Genomic DNA, 26,581 nt, shown 5'->3' on the forward strand with positions numbered 1-26,581 from the left:
ACCGGGACAGAAGGGACAGAGGGACACTCGAGGGACACCGGGACACTCCAAGGACACCGGGACAGCCCGGGGCCATGAGGACATCAGGGATGGGGACACCTGAAGGACACCCGAGGGACACCCTGAGGGCAATGGGACAGCGGGGATGGGGACACCCAAAAGGCACTGAGACACCTTGGGACAGCGGGACATGAGGGACAGGGACACAGGGACACCAGGACGTGAGGGACAGGGACACAGGGACACCTTGGGACAGCGGGACATGAGGGACAGGGACACAAGGACATGAGGGACATGAGGGACAGGGACACAGGGACACCTTGAGACACAGGGACATGAGGGACAGGGACACAGGGACACCTTGGGACAGCGGGACATGAGGGACAGGGACACAGGGACATGAGGGACATGAGGGACAGGGACACCGGGACGCCGGGGTACGGGGACACTGCGGGTACTGGGACATTTGGGGACACCAGCACAGAGGACACCGTGTGGGGACACGAGCGGGATGGGCACAGGGGACATGGGGGGACACTGCAGGACAGGACAGGGGGGACAGGAGAGGGCCAGGCCAGCGGGTGCAGGGACGGGGACACCGAGGGGGACACGGAGGGAGGAGGGGGACACCGAGGGGGACACGGGGCGAGGAAGGGGACACGGAGAGAGGAGGGGGACAGGGCCGGAGGAAGGGGACACGGAGGGAGGAGGGGGACAGGGCCGGAGGAAGGGGACAGGGCCGGAGGAAGGGGACACCACGGGGGACACGGGGGGGGCCGGATCCCGGCGCCGCTTCCTGGAAGGGAAGAGCGGAAACGGGGCCGGGGCTGGAGCCGTTCCCACGGAGGGGTGGGACCCCCATGGGGGGGACACGGGGGGGGACACAGAACCCCCAGGGGGGACACTGGGCGGGGGACAGGACCCCCGGGGGGGACACGGCGCTGGCACCTCCTTGGGGGCACATGAGGGGACAGTAGGAGCCCCCCGGGGGGAGATAGGAGGGGCGGGGAGGTGCCCCCCACCCCCACCGCAGGCGTGTGCAGCCCCCCCGTGCGGGTGCAAAGGAGGGGGGGACACACGCGGGGACACGCCGGGGGACACGCGGGGGGGACACGCGGGGACACCCCCGGCCCGTGCGGGGCGCGTGGCCGCGTGTGCAAGGAGGGGCCGGGGGCGCGCAGGGGGGGGCGGGGGCGCGCAAAGGGGGCGTGCAAGGGGGGCTGGGGGCGTGCAAGGGGGGCGTGCAGGGGCCGGGGTCGGGGGCCTCGCCCGGCAGCCGCCGCATTCCAGCGCCGCTGATGCAACGGCGGCCGCGCAGCTGGGCCGGGCTCGGGGGGCTCGGGGGGCGCGGGGGGACACCCAGGGGACCGTGGGGACACCCAGGGACACCCCCGGGACACCCCCGGGACACCCCCGGGACCCCCCCCCCCCCAGGGAACCCCCCCAAGGCAGCACCGGCCGTGCCCGGAGGGGGGGGTGGTGGCACAGGGGGTGGGTTTGTCCCCGCGTGTCCCCGCTGTCCCCGCGGCTGTGTGCCCGCTGTGCCCCTCTGGGGACAATGGGGACGTTTCCGTGGCCGGGGGGGAAGTGGCGGGCGGGGGGGGGGCGAACAATGAGCTGGCGCCGGGGCCTTTCCTGCCCCGCACCGGCCCCGGGCACGCGCAGGGTGGTGGCACCGGGACCGTGTGCGGTGACACGGTGACCGTGTGAACACGCGTGTGGTGACACGGTGACCGTGGGCAGTGACACGGTGAGCGCGGGCAGGCGCGTGGCCCGGCTCTGTCCCCTGGAGCACGCGCGTGGCCCGGCTCTGTCCCCCTCTTCGTGCTCGTCCCCCTGTCCCCGAGTCCCTCACACCCACATGCCTGTGTCCCCATGTCCCCAACCCCCAAACTTCCAAATTCCCCAAATCCCTGAATCCCTGCATCCCCCTGTCCCCACACCCCGAGGTCCCCCAAGTCCCCACACCCCGAGGTCCCCTGTCCCCACACCCCGAGGTCCCCCTGTCCCCACACTGTGAAGTCCCCATGTCCCCACACCCCAAAGGGCCCTGTCCCCATACCCCGAGGTCCCCTGTCCCCACACCCCGAGGTCCCCTGTCCCCATACCCCGAGGTCCCCTGTCCCCACACCCCGAGGTCCCCTGTCCCCATACCCCGAGGTCCCCTGTCCCCAAACCCCCAGGTCCCCCTGCCCCCACACCCCGAGGTCCCCCTGTCCCCAAACCCCGAGGTCCCCCTGTCCCCAAACCCCCGTGTCCCTCTCCTGCCCCCCAAATCCCCTCCCGCCCTGCCCCCCCATTGTCCCCCCTCCCCAGGGTCACCCCAGGGGTGCTGTCCCCACCCAGGGCCCCATCCCAGGGACATCCCCCAGACCCCCCCTCCACCCCAGGGGTGCCCCCAGCCCCCTTTTCGGGGGACACCCGCAGCCCCCACCCCCGGGGGTGTCCCCAGTGCCCCCTCCCCGCCGTGGGACCCCCCCCCCGTGCCCGTCCCGGTCCCGACGCGCCCCTGAGTCACCGGGGGGGCCCGGGGGGGGCCGGGCCTGACTCACGGCCGCCGCCAGCCCCGTATATAGCCCGGCCGGCGGCGGGGCCACGTCACCCCCCGCGCCCCCCCGGCCCCCCCCCGGGCCGCGCCTGGGGGGTCCCGGGGCGCCGCCCCCCCCCCGAGCGGGCCAGGGCCGCGGTGTCCCCTCGGTGTCCCCTCTCTGCCCCCCCGGTGTCCCCCCGGTGTCCCCCCGGTGTCCCCGGGGCGGGGGGCGCTGGGGGGTCGGGGCTGGCCGGGAGCCCGGGCGGGCGCGGGGGGGGCGCGGGGGGGCCCCGGCACCGGCGCTTCCCAAAAAGGCGCTGGAGGCCCCGGGGGGCGGGAGCGGGGCCAGCCCGGGGGGGACACGGGGGGACAGGGGGGGACAGGGGGGGGACATGAGGGGGGGACATGGAGGGGTGTGAGCGTCAGTGTGGCTGGACGTTCTAGGGACACTGGGGACAGGGACACGGGAGCCCACGGCACAGGGAGCCGCCACACACGTGTGCTGGTGTCCCTGTGTCACCATAACCCCGTGTCCCTGTGTCCCCATGTCCCCATGTCCCTGTGTCCCCATGTCCCCATGTCCCTGTGTCCCCATGTCCCTGTGTCCTCATGTCCTCACGTCCCTGTGTCCCCATGTCCTCACGTCCCCGTGTCCCCATATCCCTGTGTTACCACAACCCCAAATCCCTGTGTCCCCAAATCCTGTGTCCCCATGTCCCTGTGTCCCCAAATCCCTGTGTCCCCATGTCCTCATGTCCCTGTGTCCCCAGGTCCCTGTGTCCCCAAATCCCTGTGTCCTCATGTCCCTGTGTCCCCAAATCCCTGTGTCCCCGTGTCCTCATGTCCCCATGTCCCTGTGTTCCCAATTCCCCGTGTCCTCATGTCCCCAGGTCCCTGTGTCCCCGTGTCCCCATGTCCCTGTGTCCCCAAATCCCTGTGTCCCCAATTCCCCGTGTCCTCATGTCCTCATGTCCCCATGTCCCTGTGTCCCCATGTCCCTGTGTCCCCAAATCCCCGTGTCCCTGTGTCCCCATGTCCCTGTGTCCCTGTGTCCCTGTGTCCCTGTGTCCCCGTGTCCCCATGTCCCCATTTGGGCCCCCCCCCCTTGTGACCCTTCCCCCGCCCCACTTGGGGTCACCCCCGTGATCCCACGGGGCATTTTGGGGCCAAATCCGGGATTTTCCTGCTGGGGCAGCAGGAGGGGATTCGGGGGCGCTCCCCCCCTCACTGTTTTGGGGTGAAATGTTGGGGTTTGGGGCGTTCCCGTTTCCCCACAAATTCCCGCCTCCCTCGCGCCTTTTTTGGGGGATCCCAGCAGCCCCAAAATCCGGGAGAATCCATCAAACCCCCGGGATGAGCCCCAAACCCCCAGAAATCCCCCCAAAAGTGCCCGGGGCAGAACCCCCTCGGGGATTTGGGGACAACAAAGGTGACAGCGGGGAGGGGACCGAGATTTGGGATGGCCCGGGGACATCCCAGCTCCTCCCTGCCCAGGGAATTCCCGGCCCGGGGGAGAGAGGGGAAGAAAAAAATCGCCATTAAAAATGGGTGGAAAAGCGGGAGCCGCCTGTTTTTTCCCAGGCGGGGACGGCGATCCCGATTTTCCAACCCCCGCCCGGATCCGCCCTGGCAGGAAAAACTCCGGGCCAGGCCCGGGACACGCGGGGAGAGGGGGCAGAGCTGGGAAAGGCCGGGAGAAAACGGGAAAAAATCGGGAAAAAGAGGGAAAAAGAGGGAAAAATTGGAAGGAGTTGGAAGGAGTTGGAAGGAGTTTAGAAAAAGTTTAGAAAAAGTTTAGAAAAAGTTGGAAAAAATAGGAAAAAAATAGGGAAAAATAGGGAAAAATTGGAAAAAAAACTGGGGAAAATCGGGGAAAATTTTGGGGGAAAATTGGGGGAAAATTGGGGGGAAAATTGGGGGAAAATTGGGGGAAATTGGGGGAAAATTGGGGGAAATGGGGAAAAATTGGGGGAAAATTGGGGAAAATTGGGGGGAAATTGGGGGAAAATTGGGGGAAATGGGGAAAAATTGGGGAAAAATCGCTCCTGGGGCCGGGTGGGATTCTGGGGGGATCCCCCTTGGGGTGTAGGGTGGGATTGGGGATGGGGTGAGGGATAAATCCCGCGGGGAGGGCGGAAAATCCCCCCCAAAAGGGACTGGGAAGGGATTTTGGGGAATGCGGCGGGATGGGGCAGGGAGAGGCCGGGCCCGCAGCAGATGTTGGGATCGGGGCGGGGGTGGCGATCCCGATCCCGATCCCGCCCCGCAGCTGCGATCCCGGAATTTCCACAATTCCAGAACCTTCCAAACCGCCCCCCCCCCCCCCCCGAGCAGGACCCAGCGGGGCGAACCCCTGGGAAAGGGGGGAAAGGATAAAAAGGGACCAAAAGGAGATTTTTTCCCCCCAAAATGCGGGCGGGAGGAGGGGGTGGCGGCTCCGGAGGCGGCGGTGACACAGAAATTCCCATTTCCACTTTTTCCGCCCCAAATCCGGCGGCTCCGAGCGCAGCTCAGCTCCCGGCGCGGGGGGGGAGGGAAGGGAGGAGGAATTTGAGGGGGGTGGGTGGGGGTCTCCCCCCTCCTGGGGGTCCCGGGGGGGGCCCGGGGGTGGGGACGCTCTGGGACAATTTTTGGGAAGGATTTCAGGGGGGGGTCGTCAAGGTGGGGTCCCCCCCCAGGATGGGGACACCCCCCCCCCCTTGTCCCCCCCCACCCAGGGCGCGTCCCCTGTCCCAGTGCCCCCGGCACGGGGGGGGGACCTTGCGCAAGAGGCCCCAAAATTGGCCCCCCTGAGCCCAAAATTGCTGCCGGGAGCGCGGGATCGGGGGAAAGGGGATGGGGGAGGGGACAGGGACACCGAGGGGGTGGCAGGGACATGGGGGGGGACAGGGACATGGGGGGGGACAGGGACACACCGGGGGGTGGCAGGGACACACCGGGGGGTGACAGGACAGGGAGTGGCAGGGACCCCAAGGGGGTGGCAGGGACACACCGGGGGGGCGGCAGGGACACCGGGGGAGTGGCAGGACAGGGGGTGGCAGGGACATGGGGGGGGTGACAGGGACACACCGGGGGTGACAGGGACATGGGTGGGGGACAGGACAGGACAGGGGGTGACAGGGACATGGGGTGGTGGCAGGGACACACCGGGGGGTGGCAGGGACATGGAGGGGGTGACAGGGACACACCGGGGGGTGGCAGGGACACCGGGGGAGTGGCAAGGACACACCGGGGGGGTGACAGGGACACACCGGGGGGTGGCAGGGACACCGGGGGGGTGGCAGGGACACACCGGGGGGGTGGCAGGGACACACCGAGGGGTGGCAGTGACACTGGGGGGTGGCAGGGACACCGGGGGGGTGACGGGGACACCGGGGTGTGACAGTGACCAGCGCGGGGGCGGGGGGCGGGGGGGACACCACCGGTCAGGATGGGGGTCCCCGCATTCCCGCCACACGGGGGGGGCACTGTCCCCACCGCCAGTGTCGCCTGTCGCCCCCCGGGGACAGCGCCAGCTCTCGGAGCGATTTTATTTCCGGAAATCTCTGACAGCCGGGGGGGCCCCCCCGGCCCCCGGGACCCCCCGGCCCCCCCCCGCCGTCACCGGCCGGGGCCGCGCTGTCCCCGCGCGGGGCCCGGCTGTCCCCAGACGCTGTCCTGCTGTCCCCCAGCGCGGTCCGGCTGTCCCCAGACGCTGTCCTGCTGTCGCCGGCCGCGGCTTCCTCAGGGGCAGCCCCTCCGGGGGGGCGGCGGGGTCGGGGCTGGGGGACACAGGGGGCGGGGGGGTCACTTCGGGGGTCCTGGGGGGGACGGTTGAGTGTGGCACTTGGGGACACACAGAGACACCCGAGTGTGGCACCTGGGGACACTCACACACCTCTGAGTGGGGACACACAGAGACACCCGAGTGTGGCACTTGGGGACACACAGAGACAGCTGTGACGCTCGGGGACATTCACACCCCTGAGTGTGGCACCTGGGGACACTCACACATTTGAGTGTGGCACTTGGGGACACTCCCACCCCTGGGTGTGGCACCTGGGGACACTCCCACCCCTCAGTGTGACACCTGGGGACACTCCCACCCCTGGGTGTGGCTCCTGGGGACACTCCCACCCCTCAGTGTGACACCTGGGGACACTCCCACCCCTGGGTGTGGCACCTGGGGACACTCCCACCCCTGAGTGTGGCACCTGGGGACACTCCCACCCCTCAGTGTGACACCTGGGGACACTCCCACCCCGGGTGTGGCACCTGGGGACACTCCCACCCCTCAGTGTGACACCTGGGGACACTCCCCGCCCCCCCAGCGGCCCCGGCGGTGCCAGCCCTGTCCCCAGGTCCCACCTGTGGCAGGGGACAGGCAGGTCCCCCTTGGTGACGTGCAGGATGAACGGGGGGGGCTCCTCCAGCTCGCTCAGCTCTGCACGGGGACAGCAGGGGACACGGTGGGGACAGGATGGGGACAGCGTGGGGACAAAATGGGGACAGGACGGGGACACCGTGGGGACAGCGTGGGGACACGGTGGGGACAGGATGGGGACAGGACGGGGACACGGTGGGGACACGGTGGGGACAAGATGGGGACAGGATGGGGACAGCGTGGGGACAGGACAGGGACACGGTGGGGACACGGTGGGGACACGGCGGGGATGGGGCGCGGACAGGGATGGGGACAGGGAGGGAGGGGGACACAATTCGGACACGACGGGGACACGACGGGGACACGGTGCCAGCCCCTGGGGACACCGCGGGAGCCTCACCTGCGTCCCAGTCCTCCTGGCACGGGGGGGGCTGCCAGGTGTGGGCTGTCTTGGCCGTGTCCTCGGGGTCTGAGGGGACACAGGGGACAGCGGTGAGGGGACACACCTGGGCACACCTGAGGGCACACCTGGAGACACCTGGGCACACCTGGGGGGGGCACCTAGGGACACCTGGGGGCACCTGGAGGGGCACATCTGGGTACACAGCTGGGGGGCACACACCTGGGAGCACACCTGGGGGCACACCTGGAGGGGCACACGTGGGGGCACACCTGGAGGGGCACAGCTGGGGGCACACCTGGGGGGACACACACCTGGAGGGGCACACCTGGAGGGACACACACCTGGGGCACACCTGGAGGGGGAAACACCTGGAGGGGCACACACCTGGAGGGGCACACCTGGGGGACACACACCTGGAGGGGCACACCTGGGGGCACATCTGGAGGGGCACACCTGGGGGCACACCTGGGGGCACACCTGGAGAGGCACACCTGGAGGGACACACACCTGGGGCACACCTGGAGGGGCACACACCTGGGGGCACATCTGGAGGGACACACACCTGGGGCACACCTGGAGGGACACACACCTGGGGGGGCACAGCTGGGGGCACAGCTGGGGGCACAGCTGGGGGCACACCTGGGCGGGCCCGGCGCGTACCTGGGGGCAGCTCGAGCGGCAGTTTGTCGGGGCACGAGGTGACGTGGGCGCGCAGGAGCGCGCGCGGGACGCGGTGGCGCGCGTTGAAGGGACACGTGGCCAAGGTGCGCGACACCTGCGGGTTGTTCTGGGGACAGGGACACGGGGGGGGCGGGGCTAAGGGACACCGAGCCCCCCCCTGCACCCCAAACCTGAGCCCCCGAGGAGCCCGGACCCTCCCAGAGCCCGACCCCGATTCCTGCAGACCCCAGACCCCAATTCCCGCAGACCCCAGACCCCAATTCCTGTAGATCCCAAACCCTCCCAGACCCCGACCCCCATTCCCGCAGAGCCCAGACCCCTGCAGACCCCAAACCCCAATTCCCCCAGACCCTGGCCCCATTCCTGCAGACCCCAGACCCCGCTTCCCGCAGACTCCAGACCCCTGCAGACCCCAGACCCCAATTCCCGCAGACCTCAGACCCCGACCCCAATTCCCGCAGACCCTCGACCCTAATTCTCGCAGACCCCAGACCCTCCCAGACCCCTGCAGACCCCAGACCCTCACGGCCTCCCCCCGGCAGGTCCTGGACCCCAAACCGACCCCTCACAGGTCCCTCCGTCCCCCCGCTGTCCCGCTGTCCCGGTGTCCCTCTGTCCCCCCGCTGTCCCCCCGCTGTCCCCCCGCTGTCCCCCCGCTGTCCCGCTGTCCCTCTGTCCCGCTGTCCCGCTGTCCCGGTGTCCCCCTGTCCTGCTGTCCCCCCGCTGTCCCGCTGTCCCCCCGCTGTCCCCCTGTCTCGCTGTCCCGGTGTCCCCCTGTCCCGCTGTCCCGCTGTCCCGGTGTCCCGGTGTCCCCCTGTCCCCTTGTCCCCCTGTCCCGCTGTCCCCCCGCTGTCCCCCCGCTGTCCCGGTGTCCCCCTGTCCCGCTGTCCCGCTGTCCCCCCGCTGTCCCCCCGCTGTCCCGGTGTCCCCCTGTCCCGCTGTCCCGCTGTCCGGTGCGCACCTGCTGGCAGCGCACCAGGTGATAGGGCAGGCGGGACACGCGCACCTGGTGGTTCCGGTCGTACGGGCACTGCACGAGCGCATCGGGCTCCATGCGGGCCCGAGCGGCCCGACGGTACCGGGCTCGGTTCGGTACCGCCGGGCACCGTTCGGTACCGGTTATGTCCCGCCGGGCACCGTTCGGTACCGCCGGGCACCGCTCGGTACCGGTTATGTCCCACCGGGCACGGTTCGGTCCCGGTTCGGTCTCACCGGCCGCAGTTTCGTCCCAGCGGTCCCGGTTTTGTCCCACGAGTCCCGGTTCTGTCCCGGTTCGGTGCCGGTTCGGTCCCACCGGTGCCGGTTCGGTGCCAGCAGGATCGGTTCTGTCCCGGTTCGGTCCCACCGGTGCCGGTTCGGTGCCAGCAGGATCGGTTCTGTCCCGGTTCGGTCCCACCGGTGCCGGTTCGGTGCCAGCAGGATCGGTTCTGTCCCGGTTCGGTCCCACCGGTGCCGGTTCGGTGCCAGCAGGGTTGGTTCTGTCCCGTTCCGGTCCCACCAGGGTTGGTTCTGTCGCGGTCCGGTCTCACCAGTGCCGGTTTTGCTTTACGGCAGCGTCGCCGTTACCGCGGCAACGGGCGCTGCTTCCGGGTCCTCCGAGCCGCTGGGGGGCGCCGCGGCTCCGTCTCCATGGTGACGCCTGGAACGAGCTGAAAAGTAAATCAGGACTTGATTAAAAATTAAAAGTTTTATTCCCAAAATAAATTAAGAACTCATTAAAAATTCCTAATTAAAAGGCCTTAAAGTACAAGAGCCTGGCCACGGCTAAACCCAAGCTGGACCCAAAATCGACTAAAAAAAAAGAATTTATGTTTTTGTGTTTTCACCCTTTTGTAACTTTTGGTTCATTTGCATATTGGGGTTAATTGTCGAATTAAAGTTTTGGGTTATGAAGTTCCATCCTCCTGGGCGATTCCTTTGATTTGCTGCTGTTTACCACTCTTGGGGCTGAGGCTGTTCCGGCCTCCTTGGATTTTGGGATGAAAAGGATTGTTTTGCTTAAATAAAAAACATTGAAAGTTAGAAATTGAGGCATTGATGGCAACAGGGGCAGATTTGGGGTAAACAGGCCCAGATTGGGGCAAGTGGGATCTGATTGGGGTAAACGGGCCCAGATTGGGGTAAATGGGATCTGATTGGGGTAAATGGGCCCTGATTGGGGTAAATGGGCCCAGATTGGGGTAAATGGGCCCAGATTGGGGTAAATGGGCTCTGATTGGGGTAAATGGGCCCAGATTGGGGTAAATGGGCCCAGATTGGGGTAAATGGGCTCTGATTGGGGTAAATGGGCCCAGATTGGGGTAAATGGGCCCTGATTGGGGCAAGTGGGATCTGATTGGGGTAAATGGGCCCAGATTGGGGTAAATGGGCCCTGATTGGGGTAAATGGGCCCAGATTGGGGTAAATGGGCTCTGATTGGGGTAAATGGGCTCTGATTGGGGTAAATGGGCCCTGATTGGGGTAAATGGGCCCAGATTGGGGTAAATGGGCTCTGATTGGGGTAAATGGGCTCTGATTGGGGTAAATGGGCCCAGATTGGGGTAAATGGGCCCTGATTGGGGTAAATGGGCCCTGATTGGGGTAAATGGGCCCAGATTGGGGTAAATGGGCTCTGATTGGGGTAAATGGGCTCTGATTGGGGTAAATGGGCTCTGATTGGGGTAAACAGGCCCAGATTGGGGTAAATGGGCTCTGATTGGGGTAAATGGGCTCTGATTGGGGTAAATGGGCCCTGATTGGGGTAAATGGGCTCTGATCGGGGTAAATGGGCCCAGTTTGGGGCAAAAGTAGACAAGATTGGGGTAAACAGGCCCAGATTGGGGTAAATGGGCCTTGATTGGGGTAAATGGGCCCAGTTTAGGGTGAAAGGGCACAGTTTGGGGTAAAATGGGCCCTGATTGGGGTAAATGGGCCCTGATTGGGGTAAATGGGCCCAGTTTGGGGCAAAATTAGATAAGATTGGGGTAAACAGGCCCAGATTGGGGTAAAATTGGACAAGATTGAGGAAAATGGGCCTAGATTGGGGTAAAAGGGCCCAGTTTAGGGTAAAAGGGCACAGTTTAGGGTAATTAGGGTTTAAAGGAGCCATAATTGGGGTAAAATGGGTCCAAACTGGGGTCCCCTGACTGGGGAGAAATGGGACCCATTTGGGGACAAAGGGGACCCAAAAGGGGCACAAACGGGAGAGAATTTGGGTTCCATGGGCCCGAATTGGTTCCATTTGGGGCTGTGACCCCGATATGGGGCCCAGACCCCGATATGGGGCCCAGACTCCGATATGGGGCCCAGACCCCGATATGGGGCCCAGACCCTGTTTTAGGGCCATGACCCCGATATGGGGCCCCGAGTTGGGGCTGTCAGAGCCCCAGATGGGGCCCATGGTGGCACTGGCCACCACCCGTGTCCCCGTGGCCGCTGTCCCCACCCGCGGTGTCACGGGGCGGTGGCGGCTCCGTCACGTGGCCCCGGTGGCCCCAGCGCTGCCGGGCCCAGCCCAGGAAGGGGAAGTTGGGGTTTGGGGCCTTTTGGGGACGCTTGGGGTGCCACCGAGGCGCCACCGAGGTGCCACCATGTCCCTGCCTTCGGTGTACGGGGACAAGCTGGCCGAGAAGCTGACGCTGCTCAACGAGCGGGGCCGGGGGGTCCTCGTGCGCGTCTACAACCTCAAAAAGGTCTGGGGGGGGTCCTGGGGGACACCCTGGGGACACCCCTGGGTCCCCAAACCCCCCCGGCCATGGGGAGAGGCCGAGGAGATTGGGGGGAGTGAGGGATGGGGGGATGGGGGGGATTTGGGGAGGGGGCACAGCCCAGGAGGGGCTTTAGGGGGGTTTGGGGGGGTCCTGGTCAGGGAGGGGCTTGGACAGGGGGGGTTTGGGGGGTCCCAGCCTTGAGGGGGAATTTGGGTGTTCTGAGGAGGGGGGGACCTGAGTTTTGAGGGGGTTTTGGGGGGTCCCAGCCCGGGAGGGGTTTGGGGGGACCTGATTGGGGGGGGGGGGGGTCTGTTTTGTGGTTTTTTGGGGGGTCCCAGCCGAGGGAGGGGTTTTTGGGAGATCTGAGGGGTGGGGACTCAGTTCTGGGGGGGTTTTGGGGGTGTCCCAGCCCCAGGAGGGGTTTTTGGGGTCGTTTCGGGGGGTCGTGACGCGGGGGTCCCCCAGACATGCTCGGACCCCCGCACGCGGCCGCCCTTCCTGGGGGACAAGGCCATGGAGGCCTCGGCCAAGTTCATCCTGAAGAAATTCCCGCACCTGGACGTGCGCAGCAGCACCGTGAGCCGCTGTCCCCACCGTGTCCCCACCCGTGTCCCCACTGTCCCCGTGTCCCCACCCCCTGAGTCCCCACCCCCTGTCCCCACCCCTGTGTCCCTACTGTCCCCTTGTCCCCCCTATCTCCATGTCCCCACCCGTGTCCCTGCTGTCCCCACCCCGTGTCCCCACCCCTGTGTCCCTACTGTCTCCGTGTCCCCACCCGTGTCCCTGCTGTCCCCACCCCCTGAGTCCCCACCCCCCTGTCCCCACCCCCTGTTCCCACCTCCGTGTCCCCCCTGTCCTCATAGTGTCCCCATTGTCACCGTGTCCCCACCCCTGTGTCCCCGTGTCCCTGCTGTCCCCATGTCCCCACGGTGTCCCCACCCCCTGTGGGATGTGCCACCCCGCCCTGCCTGTCCCCACTGTCACCTCCCCCTGGATGTCCCTTTTCTCACCCCTCCCCGCTGTCCCCGGGTGCCACCCACGCCGCTGTCCCCCCCGAGTCACCCTCCCCGCTGTCCCCGGGTGCCACCCACGCCGCTGTCCCCGTGTCCCCCGCAGCAGCACCTGGGCCCGGTGCACAGGGACAGAGGGGACATCGTGCGGGCGCTGGCTCCGTTCTACCAAACCTTCCTGGACGTCCTGGAGTTCCGGGTGAGCCGGGGGGACAGAGGGGACACAGGGGACAGAGGGGACACAGGGGACACAGGGGACACTGGGGACACAGGGGACACTGGGACAGGGGGGACACTGGGACAGGGGATACAGAGGGGACACAGGGGACAGAGGGGACACTGGGGACACTGGGGACACAGGGGACACTGGGACAGGGGGGACGGAGGGGACAGAGGGGACACAGGGGACACTGGGGACACTGGGGACGGGGGGGACACTGGGACAGGGGATACAGAGGGGACACAAGGGACATGGAGGACACAGGGGACACTGGGGATGGGGGGGACACTGGGACGGGGGACAGAGATGACACAAGGGACAGAGAGTGTACAGGGGACATGGGGGACACAGGGGGACATAGGGGGACAGAGGGGACACGGGGGACATGGGGACACAGGGGACACGGGGGACACAGAGGTCCCTCAGAGCCAGGGACAGAGGGGACAGAGAGGACACAGGGGACACGGGGGACATGGACACACAGGGGGACACGGGGGGACACAGGGGGCGTCCCTCAGAGCCAGGGACACGGGGGACACAGGAGACAGGAGGGTCCCTCAGAGCTGGGGACAGAGGGGACACGGGGGTGCCTCAGAGCCGGGGACACGGCGGTGACACGCGGCGCTGTCCCCTTGTCCCCAGGACCACGTGTACGAGCTGCTCAACACCATCGACGCCAGCCAGTGCTTCTTCGACATCGTGAGTGCCACCCCGGCCGCCGCCCCGGGCTGTCCCCGCTGTCGCCGCGCCCTCACGCTGTCCCCTCCCCGCCAGCACATCAACTACGACCTCACCAAGGGCTACCTGGACCTGGTTGTCACCTACGTGTCGCTGGTGCTGCTGCTGGCGCGCGCCGAGGAGCGGCGCCTGCTGCTGGGGCTCTACCAGTGCGCGCACGAGATGAGCCACGGCGCCAGGTGCCACCCGCTGTCCCCACGCTGTCCCCAGGCTGTCCCCAGGGCCACCCCTGCTGTCCCCACGGCCGTGTCCCATGCCCGGGGTTGTCCCCAGTGTGTCCCCTAGGCTGTGGCCTTGTAGGGGTCGTCCTGGGGTTGTCCCCACTGTGTCCCCAGTGCCGGGGCCGGCCCCAGGGCTGTCCCCAATGTGTCCCCAACATCAGGGCCACCTCCGGTGTGGTCCCCAGCGTGTCTCAAACTTGTGCCCAGTGCCAGAACCAGCCCCAGGGCTGTCCCCAATGTGTGCCCAGCGTGTCCCCAACACCGGAACCGGCCCCAGGGCTGTCCCAAACGTGTCCCAAACGTGTCCCCAACGTGTCCCCAACGCCGTGTCCCCGCAGCGAGCCCGGTTTCCCCCGCCTGGCGCAGATGGTGCTGGAGTACGAGCACCCCCTGAAGAAGCTGCCCGAGGAGTTCGGGCCCCACACCAAGGTGGGTCGGGGGTCCCCGGCAGGGCCACCCCCCTGGCAGGGCCACCCCGTGTGGCCGGGCGGTGTCCCCAGCGTGGCGCTGTCCCCAGGCCGTGAGCAGCGCGCTGCTGTCCCTGCGGGCCCCGCTGGCGCGGCGCTGCCGGGACGCGGAGCTGTGGCGGCAGGAGCAGCTGCTGTCCCTGCTGGGACCCGCGGGGGACATGCTGAGCCCGGTCACCTGCGACAGCGTGAGTGGGGACAGGGGGACAGGGGCAGGCTGAGCCCGGTCACCTGCGACAGCGTGAGTGGGGACAGGGACAGGGACAGGGGGACAGGGACAGGGGGACAGGGACAGAGGGACATGGGGACAGGGGGACAGGGACAGGGGGACAGGCTGAGCCCGGTCACCTGCGACAGCGTGAGTGGGGACAGGGACAGGGACAGGGGGACAGGGACAGGGGGACATGGGGACAGGGGGACATGCTGAGCCTGGTCACCTGTGACAGCATGAGTGGCACGGGGGCAGCACGGGGACAGGGACATGGGGACATGGGGACGTGGCTAAGGGGTGTGGGGACATGGGGACAGGCTGAGCCCGGTCACCTGTGACAGTGTGAGTGGCACGGGCACAGGGGTGTGGTGACGCGGGGACACGGGCACTGGGGGCTCAGGGGACAGTGACGTGGTGGCGCTGCTGTCCCCAGATGGCCTGTGAGTACCTGTCCCTGGAGGTGATGGAGCGCTGGATCATCCGTGAGTGCTGGCACTGCCCGCGGGTCCCCAACCCTCCTGGCAGTGTCCCCAACCCCTCCTGGCAGTGTCCCCAACCCCTCCTGGCAGTGTCCCCAACCCCTCCTGACAGTGTCCCCAAGCCCTGGTGCCTGTTTTGGGGTCCCTGATGTCCCTAACCTGCTGTCCCCAATTTGGGGGTCCCTGACCCTCTGTCCCCCCCCCCAGTGGGGTCCCTGGTGTCCCTGACCCGCTGTCCCCGTTTCGGGGTCCCTGGGGTCCCTGACCTGCTGTCCCCCCCCAGTGGGGTTCCTGGTGTGCCCGGGTGCCCTGGCCACCCCCCCCGTGCCAGGAGCTGTGGCGCCAGGCCCTGCGCGGGTCCCTCTTTGTCACCCTGGTGCGCGACGAGGCCATCGCGGTGCACAAGGTCACCGAGGAGCTGCTGGGGGGGCTCAAGGGGTGAGGCGGGGACACCGCGGGTGGCACTGCCAGGGGGGACGGGGACACCGCGGGTGGCACTGCCCGGGGGTGGAGAGGATGGGGACACCGCGGGTGGCACTGCCCGGGGGATGGGGACACCGCGGGTGGCACTGCCAGGGGGGACGGGGACACCGCGGGTGGCACTGCCAGGGGGCGGAGAGGATAGGGACACCGCGGGTGGCACTGCCCGGGGGATGGGGACACCAGGGGTGGCACTGCCCGGGGGTGGGGGGGTGAGGATGGGGACACCGCGGGTGGCACTGCCCAGGGGATGGGGACACCGGGGGGTGGCACGGCCGGTGCCAGGTTCTGGGGGCTTCACCGGGGACTCTGAGGGTGCCAGGTGGGGCTGGGGGCTGGTCAGGGGGATTTTGGGGGGGCCAGGGGGGGCTCGGGGGGTTCTCCTGGGTGCCAGGGGGTGCCAGGGGCTGGGGCAGTGCCCGGGGGGATCCGGGGGTGGCACAGGGCAGGTGCCAGGGCCAGGTGTCCCTCGCCAGGTACGGGAAGCGCGTGGCCGATGTCAAGGAGTGCCGGGAGCACGCGGCGGCGCACAGGTCTGGGGGCTGGGGGGGTCCCGGGGGGTTTGGGGCGCTGGAGAGGTCCCGGGGGGTCCCGGGGGGCTGGGGGGTCCCAGAGCACCCCAAAAACGGGGGGGTCCTGGGGGGGGTCTCTCCCCTGGTTTCACCCGCACCGCCCCCTTTGGCACACGCGCTGTCCCCTGGGGGTGTCCGGGGTGACCCTGGCTGTGACCCCCCCTTGTCCCCATCCTGTCCCCCCTGTCCCCATCCTGACCCCCCTGTCCCCATCCTGTCCCCCCTGTCCCCATCCTGACCCCCCCTTGTCCCCCAACCCTCCCCCATCCCCCTGGGGCCACCCCTGGTCCCTGTGCCGGGTCCTGCCCCCTCCTCGTGTCCCCCGCTGTCCCCCCCGTGTCCCCCCGAGCCCGGGGACCCCCGGGACCCCCCAAACCCCCCGTGCCCCCCCAAACCCCCCGTGCCCCCCAGCCCGGCGCTGCACCGGGGCCGCCGCTCCTTCCTGCGCGGGGCCGTGCGGGAGCCCATCCTGTCCCCCGCTGTACCCCCGTGTCCCCCCGAGCCCGGGGACCCTCGGGACCCCCGGGACCCCCCCGGGCTCCCCCCAAACCCCCCGTGCCCCCCAGCCCGGCGCTGCACCGGGGCCGCCGCTCCTTCCTGCGCGGGGCCGTGCGGGAGCCCATCCTGTCCCTCGCTGTCCCCTCCGTGTCCCCCCGAGCCCGGGGACCCTCGGGACCCCCGGGACCCCCCGGACCCCCCCCAAACCCCCCGTGCCCCCCAGCCCGGCGCTGCACCGGGGCCGCCGCTCCTTCCTGCGCGGGGCCGTGCGGGAGCTGGCGGCGCTGCTGGAGGATCAGCCCGGGCTGCTGGGACCCAAGGTGGGGCTGGGGGCTCGGGGGGCATCTGGGGGGCTGTGAGGGAATTTGGGGGGCTTTTGGGGAGGTTTGGGGGGATTTGGGGGGGATTTTAGGGGGGATTTGGGGGGCATTTGAGAGATTTTGGGGGATTTTGGGGGGATTTGGGGGATTTTGGGGGGATTTGGGGGATTTTGGGGGGGATTTGGGGGGCATCTGGGAGGGATTTGGGGGGCATTTGAGAGATTTTGGGGAATTTTGGGGGGATTTGGGGGATTTTGGGGGGCATTTGAGAGATTTTGGGGGGATTTTTGGCGATTTTGGGGGCGTTGGAGACATTACGGGGGGATTTTGAGGGGCATTTGGAGACTTTGGGGGATTTGAGAGATTTGGAGGGGATCGGGGGAGATTTTGGGGGAATGTCGGGAGATTTGGGGGATTCTCGGAGGTTTTGGGTGGCATTTTGGGGGGTCCCGACCCCCTGTCCCCCCCGCGCTGCCCCCAGGCCCTGCTGGTGTTCGTGGCGCTGTCGCTGTGTCGCGACGAGGTGAGCTGGCTGTCGCGACATGCCGAGCACGTGACCAAGAGCAAGAACCCCGAGGACTTCAGCGACAGGTGGGGACAGGGAGGGGACAGGAGGGGACAGGAGGGGACAGGGAGGGGACAGGGAGGGGACAGGGAGGGGACAGGTGGGGACAGAGAGGGGACAGGGAGGGGACAGGAGGGGACAGGTGGGGACAGAGAGGGGACAGGAGGGGACAGGTGGGGACAGGGAGGGGACAGGGAGGGGACAGGAGGGGACAGGGAGGGGACAGGTGGGGACAGAGAGGGAACAGGGAGGGGACAGGTGGGGACAGGTGGGGACAGGAGGGGACAGGGAGGGGACAGGGAGGGGACAGGTGGGGACAGGGAGGGGACATTGGCGGGGACCCCGGGTTTGGGGGGGGTTCAGCGGTTTTTGGGGGTGTTTGGAGGGACACTGAGGGGGTCCGGGGGGGGTTTTGGGTGGGGTCAGGAGTTCCGGGGGGTTTGGGGAGCTCTCGGGGGGGGTTCAGAAATTTCGGGGTGACTCGGGGGGCCCTGGGGGGGCTCAGGAGTTTCGGGGTGACTGGGGGGTCACCGGTGCATCCCGGGGGGGTTCCGGGGGGGTCTCTGACCGCCCCCCCGGCGCAGCCGCATCGCGGAGCTGCTGTTCCTGCTGGAGCAGCTGCGGGCTCTGGTGCGGCGGCACCTGCGGCTCCTGCGCCGCTACCACCGGCAGTACCTGGCCCGCTTCGACGCCCTCGTGCTCAGCGACGTCATCCAGGTACCTCCGGGGGGGTGGCCCTGTCCCCTGAGGCTCCTGCGGGCCCTCGCTGTCCCCTGAGCCCGCCCTGTCCCCGCAGAACCTCTCGGTGTGTCCCGAGGAGGAGTCCGTGATCCTCTCGTCCTTCGTCAGCTCCCTCTCGGCTCTCGCGGCCAAGGAAGGTGGGGTTTGTCCCCTCCCCGCCCGGAGTGTCCCCTCCCGGCCCGGGATGTCCCCTCCCCACCCGGGATGTCCCCTCACCAGGTCGTTGGTGCCACCCCACCTCCGTGTCCCCACAATCCAGGGGACCCCGAAGGGTGGCTGCTCCAGGGGGTCCCCTGTGGTGGCACTGCCACCCCCAGCCCTGTCCCCGTGTCCCTCTGTCCCCGCAGTCGATGACCAGGAGCAGTTTGACTTCACCGCGCTGCGCCTGGACTGGTTCCGTCTCCAGGTGGTGGCACTGTCCCTGTCCCCGTGTCCCTGTCCCCGTGTCCCTGTCCCCGTGTCCCTGTCCCCGTGTCCCTGTCCCTGTCCCCATCCCTGCGCCAATCCCATTCCTCCCCTGTCCCTGCTGTCCCCATCTTTGTCCCCCTGACCCTGACCCCTATCCCCCCGCTGTCCCCATGTCCCCGCTGTCCTCACCAATGTCCCCATGTCCCCTGTCCCCATGGCTGTCCCAGGCCTACACCAGTGTGGCCAAGGCCGCGCTGCCGCTGGGCTCCAACGGGGACATCGGCCATGCCATGAACCTGGTGGTGTTCCACACGCGCCTGCTGGACCGGCCCGAGGAGCTGCTGGACGAGACCTCCGACCTGTCCCACCTCTGGTGAGCCCCTGTCCCTGTCCCTGTCCCCATCCGTGTCCCCTCCTGTCCCACAGTTTCCACCCGCGGCCCCTGGAGCGGGTGTTCGCGGTGTCCCCTGTCCCTGTCCCCTGTCCCCTGTCCCTGTCCCTGTCCCTGTCCCCATCCGTGTCCCCTCCTGTCCCACAGTTTCCACCCGCGGCCCCTGGAGCGGATGTTTGCCGTGTCCCCTGCCCCTGTCCCTGTCCCCATCCGTGTCCCCTCCTGTCCCACAGTTTCCACCCGCGGCCCCTGGAGCGGATGTTCACGGTGTCCCCTGTCCCTGTCCCCATCCCTGTCCCTGTCCCCATCCGTGTCCCCTCCTGTCCCACAGTTTCCACCCGCGGCCCCTGGAGTGGATGTTCGCCGTGTCCCCTGTCCCTGTCCCTGTCCCCATCCGTGTCCCCTCCTGTCCCACAGTTTCCACCCGCGGCCCCTGGAGCGGATGTTCGCGGTGTCCCCTGTCCCTGTCCCTGTCCCCATCCGTGTCCCCTCCTGTCCCACAGTTTCCACCCGCGGCCCCTGGAGCGGATGTTCGCGGTGTCCCCTGTCCCTGTCCCTGTCCCCATCCGTGTCCCCTCCTGTCCCACAGTTTCCACCCGCGGCCCCTGGAGCGGATGTTCGCGGTGTCCCCTGTCCCTGTCCCCTGTCCCCTGTCCCTGTCCCTGTCCCCATCCGTGTCCCCTCCTGTCCCACAGTTTCCACCCGCGGCCCCTGGAGCGGATGTTCGCGCTGACGCTGGATGAGCCGTCCATGCTGCGCTTCGCCATCGCCTTCCCCCTGCTCTGCGCCCACTTCTCGCGCTGCCCGCACCCCATGTGCCCCGAGGAGGTGGGTGACACCTGGGGGGGGTCCGGGGGGTCCCCCAGCCCTGTCCCCGGCTCTGAGGGGTGCCGTGTCCCCCCCAGTACCCCCAGCTGGAGGCGGCGGCGCTGGGGCTGTGCCACAAGTTCCTGGAGGAGCTGGCGCGGGTGGGCAGCGGCTGCGTCCTGGACGCCTGCGCCGAGCAGCACAACCTGAGCCAGCAGGTCTGGGGGCTCTGGGACCCTCGGGGGGGTCTGGGACCCCTGGGGGGCTTGGGGGAGTCCAGGGGGTCTGGGACTTTTGGAGGGATTGGTGACCCTTGGGGCCTTTAGGATCTTTGGGGTCTTGGTGGCCTTTGGGATCTCCAGGACTTTTGGGGTCTACAGGACCTTTGGGGACTTGGTGGCCTTTGGGGTCTTGGTGGCCTTTGGCATCTCCAGGACTTTTGGTGTCTCTAGGACTTTTGGGGTCTCCAGGACCTTTGGGGGTTTCAGGACCTTTGGGGACTTGGTGGCCTTTGGGATCTCCAGGACTTTTGGGGTCTCCAGGACCTTTGGGGGTTTCAGGACCTTTGGGGACTTGGTGGCCTTTGGGATCTCCAGGACTTTTGGGGTCTCCAGGACCTTTGGGGACTTGGTGGCCTTTGGGGTCTTGGTGGCCTTTGGCATCTCCAGGACTTTTGGTGTCTCTAGGACTTTTGGGGTCTCCAGGACCTTTGGGGACTTGGTGGCCTTTGGGGTCTTGGTGGCCTTTGGCATCTCCAGGACTTTTGGTGTCTCTAGGACTTTTGGGGTCTCCAGGACCTTTGGGGACTTGGTGGCCTTTGGGGTCTTGGTGGCCTTTTGGGGGCTCCAGCATCTTTGGGGGTTCAGTGGCCTTTGGGGTCTTCACACCTTGAGGATCCCTCTGGCTCCTGGGGTCTCCACCACCTAAAGGTCTCCGTCAGCTTGGGGATCTCTGTGGCCTTTGGGGTCTCCAGAACCTCTGTGGTCTCTGTGGCCATCGGGGTCTCCATGGCCCCTCTGTCCCCTCGTCCCCCAGTCCCCACCAAACCCTCGGGATGGGGAATTTCCTCCATGGGGGTCAAACCTGGCGGGGCATCCCCTGACCCAGCCCTGGGGGGATGGTGGCCTGTGGTCATGGTGGCCCCGTTTGGGGTGGCCCCATGTCCCTGTGACCCTGTCCCCATGTCCCCACGACCCTGTGCCCGCCCCGCAGCTGCTGCCCAAGCACTGTGCGGCCACCATCAGCAGAGCCCGCGTCAAGAAAACCCCGAAGCAGCCACCCCGCAAGGGGGACCCCCAAAGGGACAAACCGGGGACAGAGAGCCAGCGGCGGGACCGGACCCTGACCACCAAGTGAGCGCCACCCGCGGGAGGGGCTGTCCCCACGGGGTCACAGTTCTGGGGACTTTGGTGGTCTCCAGAACCTCTGGGGGCTCAGTGGATTTGGGGGCTTCAGGAGCTTTGGGGTCTTGGTGGCATTTGGGGTCTTCAGAACCTCTGGGATCTTGGTGGCTGCTGGGGTCTCCAGAACCTCTGGGGTCTTGGTGGCCGCTGGGGGCTTGAGGAGCTCACCTGAAGCTACCAGAGTTTGGGTGTGGCATGGGGACATGCTGTGACTGTCCCCACGGGGGTCACACCGTGATTGTCCCCACGGGGTCACACCGTGACTGTCCCCCAGCATGGACAAGCTGCACCTGACCCTGGCCGAGCTGTCCCTGAGCCTCAACCACGTCCCCAACTTCACCGTCTTCGGGCACACGGTGACACCGGCCGAGTACCTGAGCAGCCACCTGGAGACGCGCCTGACCAGGTGGGGACAGGCCTGGGGACATGCATGGGGCGGAGGGGACACGCAGGGCCAGGGGGACACAGGGGCCGGGGGACACGGGGGCCGAGGGGACACAGGGGGCCAGGGGACATGGGGGCCGAGGGGACACGCGGCGCGTCCCTCACCGCCCCCGTGTCCCCGCAGGGCCATCGTGGCCATGGCCAGCTACAGCCAGGCCACGCAGGAGGTGGCTCGGCCCTCGGAGGTGCTGGCCGGGCTGGTGGCCTACATGGGGCTGGTGCAGCGGCTGGGACAGCTGGTGGCCCTGGACACGGGGCGGCTGCTGCGCGCCGTGCTGCTGCAGCAGAGCCACCCCCGCGACGCCAGCGGGCAGCCCACGCTGACCGCCATCTACACCGACTGGTCAGTGCCACCGCGGGCTGGGGACATGGGGATGGGGGCGGCAGGGTCACCTGTAGGGGTGGGGACAGGGGGACGGGGGCTGCAGGGTCACCTGTAGGGCTGGGGACAGGGCACGGGGCAGCAGGGTCACCTGTAGGGGTGGGGACATGGGGACGGGGCGGCAGGGTCACCTGTAGGGGTGGGGACAGGGGGACAGAGTGGCAGGGTCACCTGTAGGGGTGGGGACAGGGCACGGGGCGGCAGGGTCACCTGTAGGGGTGGGGACATGGGGACGGGGTGGTGGTGGCAGGAACGTGGGTGACAGCGCTGTGGGTGACCTTGCTGTGGGTGACACTGCCCAGGGTGACATTACCATGGGCAACACTGCCACGGGTGACAGTGCCCCAGGTGACAGCGGTACCTGGAGGCACTGTTGCGCCAGGCCAGCACCGGGGCCGTGGGTGGCAGTGCCGTGGGTGACAGTGCCATAGGTGACAGTGCCATAGGTGACATGACCACAGGTGACAGTGCCCCAGGTGACAGCGGTGTCCCCGCAGGTACCTGGAGGCGCTGCTGCGCCAGGCCAGCACCGGGGCTGTGGGTGACAGTGCTGTGGGTGACAGTGCTGTGGGTGACAGTGCCATGGGTGACAGTACCACAGGTGACAGTGCCCCAGGTGACAGCGGTGTCCCCGCAGGTACCTGGAGGCGCTGCTGCGCCAGGCCAGCACCGGGGCCGTGGGTGACAGTGCCATGGGTGACAGTGCCGTGGGTGACAGTGCCATGGGTGACAGTGCCGTGGGTGGCATTGCCATAGGTGACAGTGCCACGGGTGACAGTGCCCCAGGTGACAGCGGTGTCCCCGCAGGTACCTGGAGGCGCTGCTGCGCCAGGCCAGCACCGGGGCCGTGCTCCTGGCCCCGGCCCTGCAGGCCTTCACCACGGTGCCACCCGCGAGGAGCCGCCCCCCGTTCAGCGCCGCCGAGTTCTCCGACGTCTCAGGTGGGCTGGGGGGGCCTCGGGGGGCTGCCACCCCCTGTCCCCAACAGCGTCCCCACCTGTCCCCCACCTGTCCCCCTCCCCGCAGAGATGCGGGCGCTGGCCGAGCTCATCGGGCCCTACGGGGATGAGGTTCCTGAGCGAGAACCTGATGTGGGCACGTGGGGTCCCAGGTGACCGAGCTGAAGGTACGGGGACAGGGACAGGGACAGGGACAGGGACAGGGGCTGGGACAGGGGCTGGGGACGGGGACAGGGGCTGGGACAGGGGACAGGGGCTGGGGACAGGCTGATGCTGCTGGCACCGTGTGGCAGGGCAGGCAGGGCCATCCTGGTGCCACCCCCAACCCTGTCCCTGCCTGCCCCTTGAGAGAATGGAAGGTGCCAGGTCCCCCAGTGTCCCCAGTGTCCCATTGTCCCCAGTGTCCCCATGTCCCCATGTCCCCCAGTGTCCCCTGTGTCCCCCACAGTGTCCCCAGTGTCCGCCGTGTCTCCAGTGTCCCCAATGTCCCCAGTGTCCCCAGTGTCCCCCAGTGTCCCCAGTGTCCCCCTGTCCGCCATGTCCCCAGTGTCCCCAATGTCCCCAATGTCCCCATGTCCCCAGTGTCCCCAATGTCCCCATGTCCCCCAATGTCCCCAGTGTCCCCATGTCCCCAGTGTCCCCAGTGTCCCCCAGTGTCCCCATGTCCCCAGTGTCCCCCCTGTCCCCATGTCCCCGCAGAAGCTGGTGGTTGAGAACGCGCTGCTGCAGGCCCGAGCAGAGGCCGGCGCTGCTGCCCCGCCTGAGCTGTGAGTGGCACCCGGGGGTGGCACAGGGGGGTGGCACAGGGGTGGCACACCGGGGTGGCACAGGGGGGTGGCACCGGGGGGTGGCACAGGGGGGTGGCACAGGGGGGTGGCACACCGGGGTGGCACACGCGTGTCCCCGCAGCGGCCGAGAACGTCCTGAAGCGCATGACCATCATCGGGGAGATCCTGAGCTTCCGCGCCATGGCCCAGCAGGGCCTCCGGGAGGTGGGACCCCCCGGGACCCCCTGGGACCCCCGGGACCCCCTGGGACCCCCCTGGGACCCCCTGGGACCCCCCTGGGACCCCCCCCCGGGACCCCCTGGGAGCCACCCTGGGACCCCCTGGGACCCTCCCAGGACCCCTGGGACCCTCCCGGGACCCCCGGGGCACCCCCTGGAACCCGCCCGGGACCCCTGGGACCCCCTGGGACCCTCTGGGACCCCCTGGGACCCCCTGGGACCCCCCCTGGGACCCCCCGGGACCCCTGGGACCCCCCTGGGACCCACCTGGGACCCCCTGGGACCCCTCGGGACCCCCTGGGACCCTCTGGGACCCCCTGGGACCCCCGGGACCCCCTGGGACCCCCTGGGACCCTCCTGAGACCCCCTGGGACCCGCTCGGGACCCCCGGGGCACCCCCTGGAACCCGCCCGGGACCCCTGGGGACCCCCTGGGACCCCCCGTGGCACCCCCAGCCTCCCCATCTGGGGGCCCAGACCCCCATTTGGGGCCCGGGACCCCCCTGACCCCCGCCCCCCCAGGTGTTCTCCCAGCACTGCCCCTTCCTGATGGGCCCCATCGAGTGCCTGGCGGACGTGGTGACCCCCGACACCGACATCCAGGTGGGGACAGGGACACGGGAGCGGGGCTGGCCATGTGACACCGCGTGGCACCGCGTGACACCGCGTGTCCCCTGTCCCCAGGTCACCCTGAGCATCTTCGAGCTGGCCTCGGCCGCGGGGGTCCCGTGCGAGGTGGACCCCGCGCTGGTCGCTGCCCTGGCGGGCCACAGGACAGGTGCGGGGGGCTCTGGGGACACGGCGGGTGGCGCTGCCGCCTCGCCGGGGTGGCGCTGTCACCGCGCTGTCCCCTGCTCTGCAGAGGGCTCGTCCCCCGAGGAGGACTACAAGGTGTCCTGCCTGCTCCTGGTGTTCGTGGCCGTGTCCCTGCCGCTGCTGGCCGCTGACCCCGCGTCCCTCTACAGCCCCGAGCTGGACGGTGAGGCTGGCCCCGTGTCCCCGTGTCCCCGTGTCCCCGTGTCCCCGTGTCCCCGTGTCCCCTCTGGCCCCGTGTCCCCGTGTCCCCGCGTCCCCTCTGGCCCCGTGTCCCCGTGTCCTCGCGTCCCCTCTGGCCTCGTGTCCCTGTGTCCCCGTGTCCCCTCTGGCCCCGTGTCCCCGTGTCCCCGTGTCCCCTCTGGCCCCGTGTCCCCGTGTCCCCTCTGGCCTCGTGTCCCTGTGTCCCCGTGTCCCCTCTGGCCCCGTGTCCCCTCTGGCCCCGTGTCCCTGTGTCACCATGTCCCCTCTGTCCCTGTGTCCCTGTCCCCGTGTCCCCTCTGGCCCCGTGTCCCCTCTGTCCCCATGTCCCTGTCCCTGTGTCCCCTCTGTCCCCGTGTCCCCTCTGTCCCCAGGTCCCCTCTGTCCCCAGGTCCCCTCTGTCCCCGTGTCCCTGTCCCCATGTCCCCGTGTCCTCGCGTCCCCTCTGGCCTCGTGTCCCCGTGTCCCCTCTGGCCCCGTGTCCCTGTCCCTGTGTCCCCTCTGTCCCCAGGTCCCCTCTGTCCCCGTGTCCCTGTCCCCATGTCCCCATGCTGGCCGTGCTCACTGTCCCGTTTTCACAGCAGAGCGTTTGGGGGGACACCGGGACTGTCACCAAGGGAGGTGGCACTGTGGACACTCTGGGTTGTCCCCAACCCTCCTGTGTCCCCAACCCTCCTGTGTCCCCAACCCCTCCTGTGTCCCCAACCCTCCTGTGTCCCCAACCCCTCCTGTGTCCCCAACCCCATCCTGTGTCCCCAGCCCCATCCCGTGTCCCCAACCCCATCCTGTGTCCCCAACTCCTCCTGTGTCCCCAACCCCTCCTGTGTCCCCAGCCCCATCCCGTGTCCCCAGCCCCATCCCGTGTCCCCAATCTTGCCGTGTCCCCACCTTCACTGACTCCCTCCCGGTGTCCCCCCGGTGTCCCCCCGGGTGTCCCCGGTGTCCCCAGGCCACACCAACAACGGGCACTGCCTGGCCAAGGCCATCGTGCAGCTCTCGGCCCGCGCTCTTCACCCTGCACGGCAAGAACATCGAGACGCACCTGCAGGAGTTCCTGCTGGTGAGCCGCCATGGCGCTGTCCCCTCCCTGGGGTGGCACTGTCCCCTCCCTGGGCTGGCGCTGTCCCCTCCCTGGGCTGGCGCTGTCCCCGTCCCTAGGGTGGCACTGTCCCCTCCCTGGGGTGGCACTGTCCCCTCCCTGGGGTGGCGCTGTCCCCTCTGGGGTGGCGCTGTCCCCTCCCTGGGCTGGCACTGTCCCCTCCCTAGGATGGCACTGTCCCCTCCCTGGGGTGGCACTGTCCCCTCCCTGGGATGGCACTGTCCCCTCTGGGGTGGCACTGTCCCCTCCCTGGGGTGGCACTGTCCCCTCCCTGGGGTGACGCTGTCCCCTCTGGGGTGGCACTGTCCCCTCCCTGGGGTGGCACTGTCCCCTCCCTGGGGTGGCACTGTCCCCTCCCTGGGGTGGCGCTGTCCCCCTCCCTGGGCTGGCACTGTCCCCTCCCTGGGGTGGCGCTGTCCCTCCCGGGCTGGCACTGTCCCCTCTGGGCTGGCACTGTCCCCATGGGCTCCCTGACCCTGTC

At 68.4% G+C, this 26,581-nt stretch overlaps 2 protein-coding genes across 4 annotated transcripts; one reads left to right on the top strand and one right to left on the bottom strand.

The window, feature by feature from the left end:
• Positions 1–6,046: 6,046 nt before the first annotated feature.
• Positions 6,047–9,612, bottom strand: LOC132322972 (gametocyte-specific factor 1-like). 3 transcript variants are annotated; one of them, XM_059837739.1, is made up of 5 exons: positions 8,984–9,559; positions 7,957–8,083; positions 7,294–7,362; positions 6,878–6,953; positions 6,047–6,291 (listed from the first exon to the last, which is right to left on the bottom strand). In XM_059837739.1, the coding sequence occupies exons 1-5, from the start codon at positions 9,029–9,031 to the stop codon at positions 6,060–6,062; spliced, it is 552 nt and encodes a 183-aa protein (XP_059693722.1). In that variant the 5' UTR covers positions 9,032–9,559; the 3' UTR covers positions 6,047–6,059. The 3 variants fall into 3 exon arrangements, with proteins under 3 accessions (XP_059693722.1, XP_059693721.1, XP_059693723.1); XM_059837738.1 differs by having other exon boundaries at positions 8,939–9,558; XM_059837740.1 differs by lacking the exon at positions 6,878–6,953 and having other exon boundaries at positions 8,939–9,612.
• A 1,871-nt stretch (positions 9,613–11,483) lies between these two features.
• LOC132322971 (nck-associated protein 1-like) lies at positions 11,484–26,061 on the top strand (the record flags this gene model as incomplete). The annotated part of the gene is given in 34 exon segments (XM_059837736.1): positions 11,484–11,648; positions 12,132–12,242; positions 12,783–12,875; positions 13,539–13,595; positions 13,671–13,813; positions 14,194–14,284; positions 14,373–14,510; positions 14,967–15,015; positions 15,296–15,329; positions 15,331–15,450; positions 15,969–16,025; positions 16,786–16,882; positions 17,364–17,473; positions 18,032–18,164; positions 18,244–18,325; positions 18,536–18,594; positions 18,824–18,969; positions 19,683–19,815; positions 19,893–20,012; positions 21,007–21,146; positions 21,472–21,603; positions 21,766–21,984; positions 22,831–22,964; positions 23,050–23,084; positions 23,086–23,118; positions 23,120–23,149; positions 23,682–23,698; positions 23,700–23,749; positions 23,892–23,974; positions 24,510–24,590; positions 24,672–24,765; positions 24,850–24,966; positions 25,951–26,003; positions 26,005–26,061. Coding segments are annotated over 34 exon segments (3,150 nt in total), but the record flags the coding sequence as incomplete, so codon positions are not given.
• Between the last annotated feature and the right edge of the window lie 520 nt (positions 26,062–26,581).

The sequence above is a fragment of the Haemorhous mexicanus genome, unplaced genomic scaffold (assembly GCF_027477595.1).
Source record: "Haemorhous mexicanus isolate bHaeMex1 unplaced genomic scaffold, bHaeMex1.pri scaffold_227_ctg1, whole genome shotgun sequence".
NCBI lineage: Eukaryota > Metazoa > Chordata > Aves > Passeriformes > Fringillidae > Haemorhous > Haemorhous mexicanus.

What these genes read in the sequence shown, in the direction of transcription:
- LOC132322972 (XM_059837738.1), bottom strand. Translation starts at nt 9,031, where the DNA reads ATGGAGCCCGATGCGCTCGTGCAGTGCCCGTACGACCGGAACCACCAG. An exon ending in ACCTGGTGCGCTGCCAGCAG is followed by an intron (nt 8,084 to 8,938) that starts GTGCGCACCGGA and finishes CCCTGTCCCCAG; the next exon opens with AACAACCCGCAGGTGTCGCG. An exon ending in CTGCCTGTCCCCTGCCACAG is followed by an intron (nt 6,292 to 6,877) that starts GTGGGACCTGGG and finishes TGTGTCCCCCAG; the next exon opens with CCCCGACCCCGCCGCCCCCC.